Source organism: Cheilinus undulatus, linkage group 14 (genome assembly GCF_018320785.1).
Source record: "Cheilinus undulatus linkage group 14, ASM1832078v1, whole genome shotgun sequence".
NCBI classification, from domain to species: Eukaryota; Metazoa; Chordata; class Actinopteri; order Labriformes; family Labridae; genus Cheilinus; species Cheilinus undulatus.
The window spans coordinates 26163833-26177444 of NC_054878.1; the positions used below are offsets into that span (position 1 = coordinate 26163833).

Genomic DNA, 13612 nt, shown 5'->3' on the forward strand with positions numbered 1-13612 from the left:
CAGAGAAACCTGGGCTTTACAACAACCCAGCAGTGCCATGGACTGATTGGCTCCCTGCCACATTGCATAGATGCAGTAATTTGTGCAAAAGGAAATCCAACCAATTACTGGGTGCATAAATGAACATCATTTTCCAGAAGGTTAACATCTCTGTATTAAAATTAAAATCCTTTTTGGACTGATATTCTAATATTTCGTGATAAGTGATTTTTGATTTATGTCAGCTGTAAGCCCTAATCTTTAACAATAAAACAAAATGAGAGACACCAGACTCAAACTTCAATCATCCAATCCACCAACAACAAACAAGAGTCAGTGGCAGAATCAGCTGTTTGGCATTGGCAGAGAAGATTTGGCACATTTTTCATGGGCACAACCCACATACTCAGCTCTGCTGCTCATCCCACAAATGCATGTTCCTTACATAGTGGCATCATTTAAAAGGGTAATAAACAGGCTTTTCAATGATAGAAGATTTATTACCAAGAAGCATTGTTACAACAAAGAAATAATCTACCAAACACACATTTCCTTACTTCTTGTTATAAGTTTAGAATATATGGAAGTTTCACTTCTTGAATTAGATCACAGCTAAAAGAAATACATTTTTCATGATATTCTAATTTTTGAGATGCACCTGTTAATCTGAAACCTAAAAAGTGGGTGGCAACTCAGGTTTCAATAACACAAAACACAAAACACAAAAAATTAAGTCCTGTACAAACATAATGAGTTAAAATAACATACTAAGGCCTCCAGGACATCACTGGTTCTCTTAGACCTACTGAAAGCCAGTTGATTTGAGCCGTGTTTGAATGCAGTCCAGCCTATTACATTGCATTTCTTTGTTCATTTAAAAAGTATTTGATTAGGACAATTTATTACACAAAAATTAGATTTATACGTATAAAATATCGAACATCAAGACCATTTATACCAGGGCTGTCCAATTTGGAGACCGCCCGCTGCCCATGTTTGAATTTTTTTATTTATTTAATTATTTTCCCACTGCCAGCAGTCTAAATATTTCTTTCAATATTTATTTACTGTTGCACTTCCTCTCCTGACCACAAATACATTGTGTTACACTGGGGGTAGGGTGGCGCTGTTGAGCTCCAGTCAGAAGCTCAGAAGCCCAAGAAGAATAGTGTTATTCATTTTCTTTGTATGAGTTTTTATTTTTGCACAATTATGCTATAGGTGTATTTAACTTCATGCACTACAACACGAATGTTTGGTTTTGGCCCGCGACCCTCCACCCCGATTCATTTTTTGCCCTTCACTGAAAAGAATTTGGGTACACCACCGAAGCTGGCCGTTTTCTTGATTACCTTTCAAAATAAATTACACTTTGGTACCCTGACCCGACATATCCCTTGTTAAGTAAGTGGCACACGCTACAGAAGATGGCAGTAGTGCTTATTCGCGTGTTACCAACGATCCGGCTCAAGAAGAAGAAAAGCGGCGCATGCGTGTTGATGACTTTCCATGTTTGTAGTATGTCCGCAGTAAAGGCGGACTTTGACAGCAGTGTAGGCTGTTCCTAGTTTAACGTACGATCTACTGTCATCATCTGTCAACCAGGAGGCACCACCTTCTGAAGATAACGCCGAAGTAGAGGAGTCCCTACAGTAACACATCAGTAACGTTAGCTGGTGGTGATGAAGGCAGGTTGTCGGACATTAATTCACCTCTCTCTGTTAGTTGTCTGTCCTGTTGTGCCGGTTAACGAGTCCTTTTCTTTACTAGTGACCAGGTTAGCTCTTGTATGCTCTCTGCTGTAGCTACATAGATAATAGACATGTTTTTAGCACATTTGGAGTTATGGAGAACATACTGGGAGTCTGTTTCCAGACCTTACACGGTGTTCATCTGCTCCCTCACGGCCGCACTGTACTATCTGTGGGGCCGCCAGTGTCAGGTCAGTCACTGCGGTCAAGGCAAGCGGTAATGTTAACTGTACTTCACTCACGTCTTTGTGGGCGTTTTAATGCTGCCTGTGCTTCTATTTCTTTATTTTCTTACCTTTTTTTTATATATATGAGGTTTATTGTTTTATTGTATTACATTTGACTACATTTTATTCCATGCTGAATTTAGTTCGTTTGTGATAACAGCCGGTTTTGTTTTATTTTTATTTCTATTTCTGCCTTTTAAAAGAATAGGTTGATTTTATTTATATTCTGTCTCATTCTCCTGTGTATTTTTTCATTATTCTTCATGACACCACACCGAATGCCTTTGACTTGGTGATTTTGCATGAATTTTTCTTTTGCACACCAGCAAAACCCTAATCATGAACTACATAAAAATACATGTAATTTTTTTTTAATTATTATGAAGTGTCAGCCACCCCATGTACTTTAATGTAAAATATAAGCTATTCAATAACTAAGTGTTAAGGGCTGACAAAAGATCAAAATTTTTGATCCCAATTAATCTTAGAATGATTGTAGTTAATTGCAATTAATCACACCCTCATATTTTAAAATTCCACTATTTTATATTTTATATGTTTTTCTGTCATCTTGGATTTGTTTACTGTATTTACAAAAGGTTAACTGACTTCCAGTTTGGATACAAACCTGAATTTATAGGTGATAGAAGATTATGACATAAAATTAACCACTGAGAAAGGAATGTGCTATGGATTGAAAAGGAATAATCATAACTCACAGTCTTTTTTTAAAGTCACATTTTAAAATTCCACCATTTTGTATTTCAAACCTTTTTTTTGCCATTTTGGATTTTTCTACTGTATTAAACCAAAGATAGTTCACTTCCTGTTTTATATACAGACCTGCATTTGTAGGTGGATAGAAGATTATGACATAAAATTGACCACAAAAAAGGAAAATGTTATGGATTGAAAAGGAATAATCATCAATTGCACTCTTTTTTAAAGTCAAATTTTAAAAATCCCTTCTTTCACATTAAACCTTTTTTTTTGGTAATTTTGGATTTGGCTACAACATTAATCTAGGGATATTTTACTTCTTGTTTGGATACAGACCTGCATTTAAAAGTAAATAGAAGATTATGACATAAAATTAACTGGAATTAAACTTAAGGTAATTGAATTCCTGTTTGGATACAGACCTGCATTTAGATGAAATATAATGACATAAAATTAACCATGGAAAAAAGAACATGCTATGGATTGAAAAGGATTAATTGCAATTAATTAGATTAATCTTGACAGTCCTACTAACTAACTTGCTAACTAAACATATCATATGAACAACTCTAGTTTAGCAACATGATAAAACTTCAATTTGAAAACTCAACAGGAATTTATAACAAACTTCTAGATTGTCAATAACAGTTTTCTAAAGCCTAGTGTGATGCCTTCAATCATCCATAATCAAAAGATCTTCAAGTTACAATGAAGAATAAAGACATCAATTATTAACATTTGAAAGGCTTGAGTCTACAAATATTTGACATATATATGCTTTGTTCATGACTTGAAATGTTTTTTTCCATCAGCATTACTATTGTTGCAATTAATTTTCCACCTGTCAATAAATTAATCTTGGTTAAGGCTGGGAAATTAATCTAAATTAAGCAATAAGTCTCATTGCAATTTTCAAATAGCAGAAGCTGCAATACTTCTTTAACTTGAAATGTGTCAGAATACCAGGTTAATACATTTTTTGCAGCAGAGATGTAATGCTCTACACATTATGCAAACATTCAAGCGTCATTTCAACCCCTATATAAATTGGTGTTTCTGTTGCATCGTTTATACCACATGAATGTGGCTGCAAGAACACACCCATCTGCATTCCTCTCCTGATGTTTGCCCCTCTTCCTCACCTGTCTGGTTTTGCATGCATTCTTTTGTCCGTCACCTGAGTTAACTTTAAGGCTTCTGTGTTTTTATAACTCTTTATTTAATCTCTCCTCCTCACAGACACCAGCTCTGGTTTCCAGTAAGGCTTTCAGTGCGTTCCTCCACAAGCACTGTCCTGTAGTGGCTGAGCGCTTCAGTCCCACTCCATGGTGCTGGGGGGGTCGGTTTCAAACCCTGGTCTGTGCCCTTCTGAAGTCCAGACCCCCTGTCACTTACCGCAAGTAGGCTGAGCTCTTAATCTATAACCTAGAAACTTTTAGAACCATAATTTATTTGCTCATTTATTTACTCATAGCCATCCTTTCATTCCTCAGTGAGCTCATCCGTACCGTTGATGGGGGTCAGATCTCTCTGGACTGGGTGGACAACAGGACCAGTGCCACCTACCCAGACTCCTCCACCCGTCCCACAGTGTTGATCCTCCCAGGCCTGACAGGAAACAGCCAACAATCTTACGTGCTCCATGCCATCAGACAGGCCACCTGCCGCGGCTATAGGTCAGTGCTCTCCTGTTTTTATTGATGTTGTGTTACAACCCAAATTCCTAAAAACATCAGCCCCACTAGTCCCAGATGTTTACAGACTGTTGTTAAAGGAAGAGGGGGGCTACACAATGGTAAACATAACCCTGTCCCTGCTTTTTTGGAGATGAGTTGCTGCCATCAAATTTATAATGAGCTAATATTTTTCATGAAGTGGTAAAATATCTCAGTATCAACATCTCAGTAATGGGTTTATGAGATTTGCAAATCATTGCATTCTGTTTTATTTACATTTTACACAGCGCCCCAACTTTTTGGGAATTTGGGTTGTATCTCACTGAGCAAAATCACAATGAAATGACACATCCAAGATTTCTAAACAGTTTATCCTGATGGATTTAAAGGTTAAAGTTTTTGATGTGTTTTTCCAGATGTGTGGTCTTCAACAACCGAGGCGTTGGTGGAGAGGAGTTACTGGTAAGTAAAAATTAATTACGAATTCTCATCTCTTCAAATGTCTTTTTAACTCATATCTTTTTAGACTTAGTTTTGTTGCTTAAGTGTGCTTGTTTGCTGCAGGGTGTTTAACCCTTTGATGTAGCAAATTTAATCTATGTAACATGTAGATTGACCCTGGTATGTTTATCTTCTATGATACATGTTTTTGCATTCTTGGTTGATTTTTATCAGAGCAGTGTCTCATTCAGAAGCTTAAATGTTTTAACTGATCATTATGGATCTGTGCCCACAATATTCAGGGCCAGCGTTTCTATATTTTCAGGTTGTTTGTCCATCTTACCATCCGTTTGGGCCTTTCTGACTCATGAATGAGGGTTTTTGATGTCATGTTCACCTTTCCTTTGAATGGGATATCTCAAAAATGCATTAAGGGATTTTCTTCAAACTTTGCAGAGATGTCCACTCTGACTGAGGGATAAACTGAATAAATATTTGAAGTGCAAGGTAATGCTAGGCAATTAAACATGTTTCAATTTGAACAATAATTTTAGCATCCCAGGGTCATGAAACCTGGATAATCGAGATTAAACAATCACTGTGCCACATGCCTTGTAACTAAAAGAGCTGAAGAGGGTGAGAGAAAGGCAGCCATTGGTTGACAAAAAGGATAACAAACTAAGTCCTATGGTACCTCTGGTTTTGAGGAGTTTGACATGGTATAATGCAAAATAGCTTGCAGAATTGTTCCATTCTTGTGGCTTCCCTGGAAAGCTAAAATGACAAATCTATTTTATAATTTGTAAAAAGCCTGTAAAAAGCCCCGATGTTTTACCCTTTTTTTATATTATAAATTAATCACGGCCAACATACTTTGGCTTTTTTGACAAAAAAATGACAAAAAAAAAACTATTTAATGTCAAAGTTAAAAACAGACTTCTAAATAATTTCGATTAAATAAATTATGGATGTAAAATACATGGTCAGCCCCTTCAAGCCAGTATTTGGTAGATGCACCTTTGGCTACAATCACAGCACTGAATCTGTGTAGAAAAGTCTCAATCAGGCTTGAATATGTAGACTCTGCAAATTTACTCCATTCTTCTTTGCAAAACTCTCAAACTCTGTCTGATTGCACAGGGATCTAGAGTGAAATGCCCTTTCTAAGTCCAGCCACATATTCTCCATTAGATTGAGGTCCGGGCTTTGACTCAGCCACTCCAGAACATTCACCTTGATGCCCTTAAACCTTTTCTGTGGTTTCTCTGTATTCTTTGGGTCATTGTCTTGCTGGAAAAGAAATCTTCTCCTGAGCTGTGATTCTCTTGCAGGCTGAATAAGATTAGCCTCCAGGATTTTCCTATATTTTCCCACATTCATTTTACCCACTGCCTTTAAAAGCCTTCCAGGGCCAGCTGACAAGAAGCATCCCCACAGCATAATGCTGCCACCACTGTGCTTCACGGTGAAGATGGTCCTTTTGTGGTCTCATCATACCAAAGAACTTCCTTCCCCTCTCTTGCATGCCTTTTGGTGAACTCTAATCTATATTTAATATGACTTTTCTTCAACAGAGGCTTTCTCTTTTCCACTCTCTCATCAAGCGTTGACTGATGAAGAACGTGGGCAACAGTCGTATGCAGAGTCTCTCTCATTTCAGCCGCTGAAGCTTGAAACTCCTTCAGAGTAGTCATAGGTGTCTCGGTGGTCTCTCTCACTAGTCTCCTTCTTGCACAGTCACTCAGTTTGTGAAGACAGCCTGATCTTGGCAGGTCTACACGTGCCATATTCCTTCTGTTTCTTGATGATGGATTTAACTGGACTCTGTGGGATGTTCAGTGCATTGGAGTTTTTTTGTAATGGTAATGGTGCAATGGTAGCCATGAATACTGATCAACCAGTGACTGGACCTTCCAGACACAGGTGTCTTTGTTCTACATCACTTGAGACACATTCACTAACTCAGGGGATCCCCATTTTACTAATTGTGAGACTACTAGCGCCAGTTGGCTGGACCTCTGTTAAAATAGGCCAGTCACTCTGAAGAAGGTGAATATTTATGCAGTCACTTGTTTTACCTTACATATTTTTATTTAACTGACATCATTTTGTAGAAATCTGTTTTCCCTTTGACACTAAAGAGATTTTTTTGTCAGAAATTGTACATTAATTGATTAATTGAACAATTGTGATTTTTGCTAAAATTGAGCAGATGTAGTATAAAGTCAAAAACCAAACCAGCTTTTCTTCTTCACATATTACTGTACTTTTACTCCCCAGCAATTGCGTACCTCACAGAGGCATATATCCATCATGTGGAAGTCCTACTTTTTTCTGATTCCATATGATTAGCAGTGAATAAAAACAAATCTGACAATCTTCCTTTGGATCACGTTTATTCCCCTCTTTGGGAGAGATAAAGAAATATTTATCAACGGCAAATCTGTTTCAAGTTCAATAAGAAAAAATTCTAAGTGTGACAAAGCTTGTTACACTTGACTATTTCTAACCATAAATACCCTCTGGAACCCAAATGAATCCAAATCTGAGAAAAGTCCTCTGCACGTGTGCTCTTTACTTCGGTTTGAGTAACTCTCTCAAAAAAGAATGGAAGAAAAAGAAAGGGCTGGGTTGGCTTTTGGCCTTGTACCTCCAAAATGGATTTAGTTCTTGAGCTTGAAGAAAATCCTCAAATCACTCATAATATATCGTGCACAGAGGCAAGGGATGAAGATGAGGCTCCATGACCTTGACCTTTGTTTGAAGTTAAAGACCTCTCAAAGCTTTCTTTTGGTGTTGCATTCACAAGAATGCCCAAAAGATGGATAGACAGATGAAACCACATTTCCTCTGGCCCTGGTGATAGTAAAACAGTCAAAAGACATTATAGCTGCATGTAATGCTTCTTCGTCTCTCCGCTTGCTTCAGACGCCTGTTACTTACTGCGCTGCCAACACTTCAGATCTTGAGCGCGTAGTGCAGCATGTCAAAGGACTTTACCCACATGCCCCTGTGCTTGGTGCTGGTGTGTCTTTGGGAGGGTGAGTTGGCGGTTAATGTGATTTCCAAGTACTGTCAAATGTATCTTTTAGTTGCTTTTTTCCAATTATTGGGATCTCTTTCTGTTTTTTCTATCTTTTGACCCTCCTAAGAATGCTGTTGTTAAACTACCTGGGTCGAATGCGCACAGAGTCAGGTATGGTGGCAGGTTTAACCATCTCTGTCCCCTGGGATGCACACAAATCCTCTGCTTCAATGGAAGAACCACTCAACTGGCTGCTTTTCAACAAATACCTCACCAACGGCCTGTGTCGTGCAGTCACCAGGTCAGAGAAGTTGTGGCTCTATGAAATCCTGAATAAAGTTGAACAATTTGAGCTTGTTAACAAAGATCTGTTTTAACAGGCACAGAAAGATCCTGGAGAAAGTGGTGGATGTGGACTATGTGCTGAAGGTATCCTCCTTCTTATAGTTTGGCTTTTCTTTCCTTGTTTGGTTGTTTTTTACTCTATTTTCATGTATTTTAATTGTGCTGTTGTAGGCACGGACTATCCGAGAGTTTGATGAACGCTTCACCTCTTTACTCTTCGGTTATAAGTCATGCTCTGAGTACTACCATGATGCTAGCCCCGACAGAAAACTCCCAAACACAGCCGTACCCATCTTGTGTCTCAATGCTGCTGATGATCCCTTCTCTCCCCAGAACGGTGAGTGCTCCACAGGAGAGAACATGAACACCTTTTCAGACCTGTTACACTTTAAACTTTAAGTTTCTGTATTTCATCAATAATGAAAAAGTGAATGTGCATTAAAGAGTCCCTGGACTTACCATGTACCACCTGTTACACTTTAAACTTTAAGTTTCTGTATTTCATCAATAATGAAAAAGTGAATGTGCATTAAAGAGTCCCTGGACTTACCATGTACCATCTTTGCTCTTAAACCGATTTATGGATACTTGCTATTATATCCGTACATGAACTTTTTTTCCTTCAATTTGACCAATAAGACACCAGAGCAAGCTCTTTTTGTATGTTTGCCGTCTGGGTTCCGACTTGATCGCTTGTCACAGATTTATTTTCCGTGCAGATGTGAGGAGTGATGAGATAGTATCTGAAATCCCCTGTCAGAGCGTACAGGTTGATCCTGGTGTGATGGTGGGGTTGAAAGCAAAATTGCAGAACTGATGCAGAGCAAAGCTAGAAATGGCGGAGCAGAGGGAGAGACTGGAAATCTTGCAGCTTAAATAGACAGCCGACTAGATAATGATGCACATGAGGTGTGAAATCAGCACTGCTCTCTGCCTGTCTGAACTATCAGGAATTTAAGAAAGGTGCATCTGAATGGAAACGTGACATTATGAAACGAGGTTTAATCACAGCCTTAATGATCAAATGGTCTGTGGTCCTACTGTTTATTTTTGATTTGTAAGGGCTCAGGTTAAAAAATCTAAATCTGCTTCCTTGTCTTGGTAAATTAGACATACTTTGACTTTCCTAAACAATTTAGCAATCCCACTTTGATTAAATTCAAGAAGAGTTTTTTTCTGTTTCCTAGATATTAACCAAAAATTCATTTAAAAGAAAGACATGATCATTAATGTTATTTTTTATTTTCTTTTTGTGACTCCCCCTGCAAAATGTGAAAAAAGTTTGACAAACTCAGTGATTCAGAGGGTGGAACTTTCCTCCAAGTGGGCAGGGCCAACTGAACTTGGGGGCGTGGCTAACTCCCTAGATGATGTCATATAATCTGCTGCATCTTGTTCTATAACTAACTATGATTGTATTTTTCTTCCTTCCCTCACAGCCTTTCCCCTGACCATCGTGCAGAGCCTGCCAAATGTCGCTCTGCTGTTGACGGCCCATGGCGGGCACATCGCCTTCCTGCAGGGTTTATTCCCCCGTGGGGAAAACTACATGGAGCGTGTTTTCGGTCAGTTTGTCCAAGCCGTCTTTGAACACCCGAAGGAAATCGTAACAGCCTGTGGCATTAAGGAGGAGAAGCTGAGCTGATCACTTCATCCCTCATGGTTTCATGATAAGATAAAAAGAATGACTGCTACATGGCTGCAGAGAATTAGAAGACACTGGCATCATGACTACAAAATGCAATGAAATGCAACAACACAAAATGCATTGCTCAGCTTTGCATGCCGTCAGCTTACCACAGAAACATTTGCACAGAGAATGACCAACTGTATTGTACAATCATTCAACCTCACTGCAGCTAAGCTAATCTACCTCCTCACCCTCTCAGGATGTCTTTAATGAGCAATCAAAGGTGTAAAGAAGTTAAGAACTCACTGAAATCTTGCAGCTAAATCACGTAAAAAGTTAATAAATCGTGGTAGAAATATAGACATAGACTAGTTTTACATTAATTGTGAGTGCAATGTAAATCGCTTGCCGTCCTAACTTCACAAAACCATTAGTTACTTGCTTGAAATTGGTGCTTAGATTTTTAAGTATTTAAAGAATATTTTAAAGAAAAAATAAACAGATTAGAAACTTAAGAACAGTGGGTTACTGTTTGTGTCACCTCATTTGCTACTTTAGTTTGCAAGACTTATTTTCCTTGACGTGTGTACCATGCCTTAAAGGATTGCATTCACCATGTTGCATAATTTCTTTCTGTACATACAATTCTCTGATGTAATCCTGTGAACATTTCAGTTGTTAGAGCTGTCAATCTTAACCTGAAAACACCCACACAGCAGGAATATGTTTATGATGCAAAGGTCTGAAAGAAATATTTATCAATACTGAGAGGGATTTTATTAGAAAAATATAAATAAAACAGCTTAGAAATTATTTTATGCCTGTTAATGCTTTTGATGTAAGCTGGCTGTAATGTATGCAAAATATTTCACAAATCATCAAACATTCAAACTGAGCCGACTTTTCTTAACATTTCAGTGTTGACTTGATTTTTCTACCTCCTGCCTATAATTTAAACATTAAGTGGTTATTGATGCACATTATTTATTTTATCTGATGCCATTTTCAAATCACATGTTGATTATTAGATGTTTTGGAGGTATTTGTCTTGAATTGAAGCACTTATATTAGCTCTAAGTAATACTATGTAATGCACTAAATATCTTTCAGATATTGATGACATTAGCTGATTTTTTTAAAGGTGTTTTTAAATCACAACAGTTTGCTGATTATATAACAAACGTCCATTTTTCATCTTAGACAAGGTATTTTAATTTTGATGTTATCTATTTCCAGAAGCTTTGTTTATTTTATTTTGAAGGGTTACATTTTTCAGCTGCGATTCAAGACATGATAATACCACTATGAAAGTAGTACGTGCTAATTTCTATTTTAACTGTATGGTTGCAGTTGTTTACTTGCCTTTTTTGATTTTATATATCATTTTTTTGCCTCTGTTTCAGCTGTAACCACCATCATAGTGTTATTGCAATACCGGTTACCTCTTAAAGGACTTTGGGAATTATGAAGTATCAGTTATAACTTTTCTTTTTGATTGGCACTTGAAATAAACAATGTCAACAATGCAAACCTTTGTGTGGACTGATCTTTGCATCTTTGATTGATCAAACTGATTGTAGCTGTGAGATTTCTGCAGGATAAAGTCAGCATCATCAGTCATCATGTTACCATGTGATTGTTTTCCCTTAGTGGAAAATGCTCAGCCTATCACTGAGTCCCCTTTGGTTTAACAGCTGAAACTGGTTTTAATCTCTGAGCTATGGGGTCATTTATGTCGTTGATTAACCAGACGGCATATCAATAATTAACTGTGAACAATAAAGGCTTGCACCCTCTGTCACAATGCTAACCCTTCAGCCTCATTTAGATCTATTTAATGACGCTGCTGCCTGGAAAACATCCACTGGCATATGGAAACAAACTCAGTGAAGTAGGCACTTTTGTAGCTCCTGGAGATAAAACCCAGGAGTTGTCCTTGTTGCCCTCATCGCCCTAAGCTTTGACTGTTTCATTCAACTTCAGCTGCCAGTTTTATGAATGTAACTCAGAAGAAAGACAGCATGTTCACAAAACTGAGTAGGCTACCTGAGGGGTTCTTTTACAGCAGTTTTCAATAACACCAAGGTTGTGTGTGTTGCATGCACAATTCACCATTTCTATGTAAATGTTTCACATGGCAGCCATGTTCTTCTGTCGTTCTCAGGTTCAGAAGCTTTAAACGCTAGTGTAACGATGTACAGCTGTTTTCCAGTAAATTATGGTAATGTTACAAACTTTTTCATCGGTTAATTATCAACAATAAATTTAATGGAATGTGAAAATCTTCAGATACATTCATCCATGCTTCCATTTTAAACATGTGATTTTTAAAATTACACCTACTACAGTTAAACAAGAAAAAGTAGCATTTGACTGCTTAGAAGCTTAGACAGGCTAACTGGTAGCTTGACAACATCCTTGACAGTAAACTTGATTAGCTTTTGTAAACGTTCGATTGCTAATAAAACTATTACTTTTTAAATAACATAGCCTCTTAGCTATAGTAAGACAAGCTAACTAGCAGTTGACCTCTTCTTTACTATTAGGCTATTAGCTACTATAAGTTTGAACACTAAGGTATAATGTGTAGCTTATTCATTATAGCTAGGTAGGTGTTGGTGGCTAACAGATGATGCTATGTATTCTCTTTGAAATGTTAGAGGATGCCCTTTCAAATTGTTCATTGTCTGTTATCTCCAGTAAACATAAAGCACAGAAATGTAAAAAATCTGTAAGATAACCAACATTTTTATCTACCGGTTACCCCATTTGGTTGTGTTATCTGAGGAAAAGGACTACCAAGGAATTATGGTCAATAAAAGAGCATTCAGAGACACACAGTGTGTCTCAAATCACAGAGTCCACCTCTGTTAGTTTACTTAACTACAGTATATTTCAGTTCAGTAGGCCTACACAGCACTAATCTTAACCGTTTTTCATTTAACAGAAATGACAAGGGTTATGCTCTGTTTCCAAATACATATGGTTACAGAGGCAAGTCAAACCAAAGTTATTTTTGTCTGAAATGTGTAGAGAGTATGTTGAAAAAGTTGAACTTTTGTGGTGGATTTTGGAGAGACCATATGGCAGTGTATAGGTGAGCAAGCTAACTAGCAAACAGGCTATGACGAGTTATATATCAACTGGATATGATTAATCAGATGAATCACTATGATATGAAATTTATCGTGATTTATCAGTTGATGTGAAGTGCTGTTGGGTTGTCTTGGCCTTTTGAAATATATTTACGCAGTTAAGTGACAAATTAGAGGGCATGATTAGATAAATTATGTGTTATTGAACATACAAACAACAACAAAAAATAACAAAAGCTGAATTAGCTTAGTTTGACTGCTAATATGTTTTTTAAATCAAATATTTCTCAAAATATAGACTGCTACCTTCCAGATGCCAACTTCTCTACTTATTTTTTGCATTAGTCCTGGTCTGTCTTAGTAATTCCCCAAAAACATTTTCCAATCTACGAAATGGCAAAAATCTGACAAGATTTTTGCTTCTCCCAATGACTACAGGCAGGTCAGCCAATAAGGGAGGATAAAAGGGAGAGCTTCCTGGGGCCCAGCCAAATTGAGGGCCCATGAAGGTCAGGAAAATCAAGTTCCATTGTAAACTTAAGCTGTGATAACCATATTTTATATTTAAATTGAATAATAATTAGTCTTATTAAAGCAGCAAATAAATAAACTTTATTTACTTTGTATTATGAAATAGCCTTTTTAGAAATGCAAACCCCTTTTCTTAAAACAGAATTTCTTTTTTCTGCTGATGTTAACAATGTAGATGGGCACATTGAACAA

At 37.4% G+C, this 13612-nt stretch overlaps 1 protein-coding gene across 2 annotated transcripts; it reads left to right on the top strand.

The window, feature by feature from the left end:
• The first annotated feature begins 1517 nt into the window (after positions 1 to 1517).
• LOC121520891 (phospholipase ABHD3-like) lies at positions 1518 to 11310 on the top strand. Of its 2 annotated transcripts, none has more exons than XM_041804453.1 (9): positions 1518 to 1921; positions 3917 to 4077; positions 4171 to 4353; positions 4770 to 4815; positions 7723 to 7835; positions 7947 to 8120; positions 8200 to 8248; positions 8336 to 8501; positions 9604 to 11310. In XM_041804453.1, exons 1-9 carry the CDS (start codon positions 1802 to 1804, stop codon positions 9807 to 9809), a joined length of 1218 nt encoding a protein of 405 aa, XP_041660387.1. In that variant the 5' UTR covers positions 1518 to 1801; the 3' UTR covers positions 9810 to 11310. The 2 variants fall into 2 exon arrangements, with proteins under 2 accessions (XP_041660387.1, XP_041660388.1); XM_041804454.1 differs by having other exon boundaries at positions 1518 to 1667.
• Positions 11311 to 13612: the final 2302 nt, after the last annotated feature.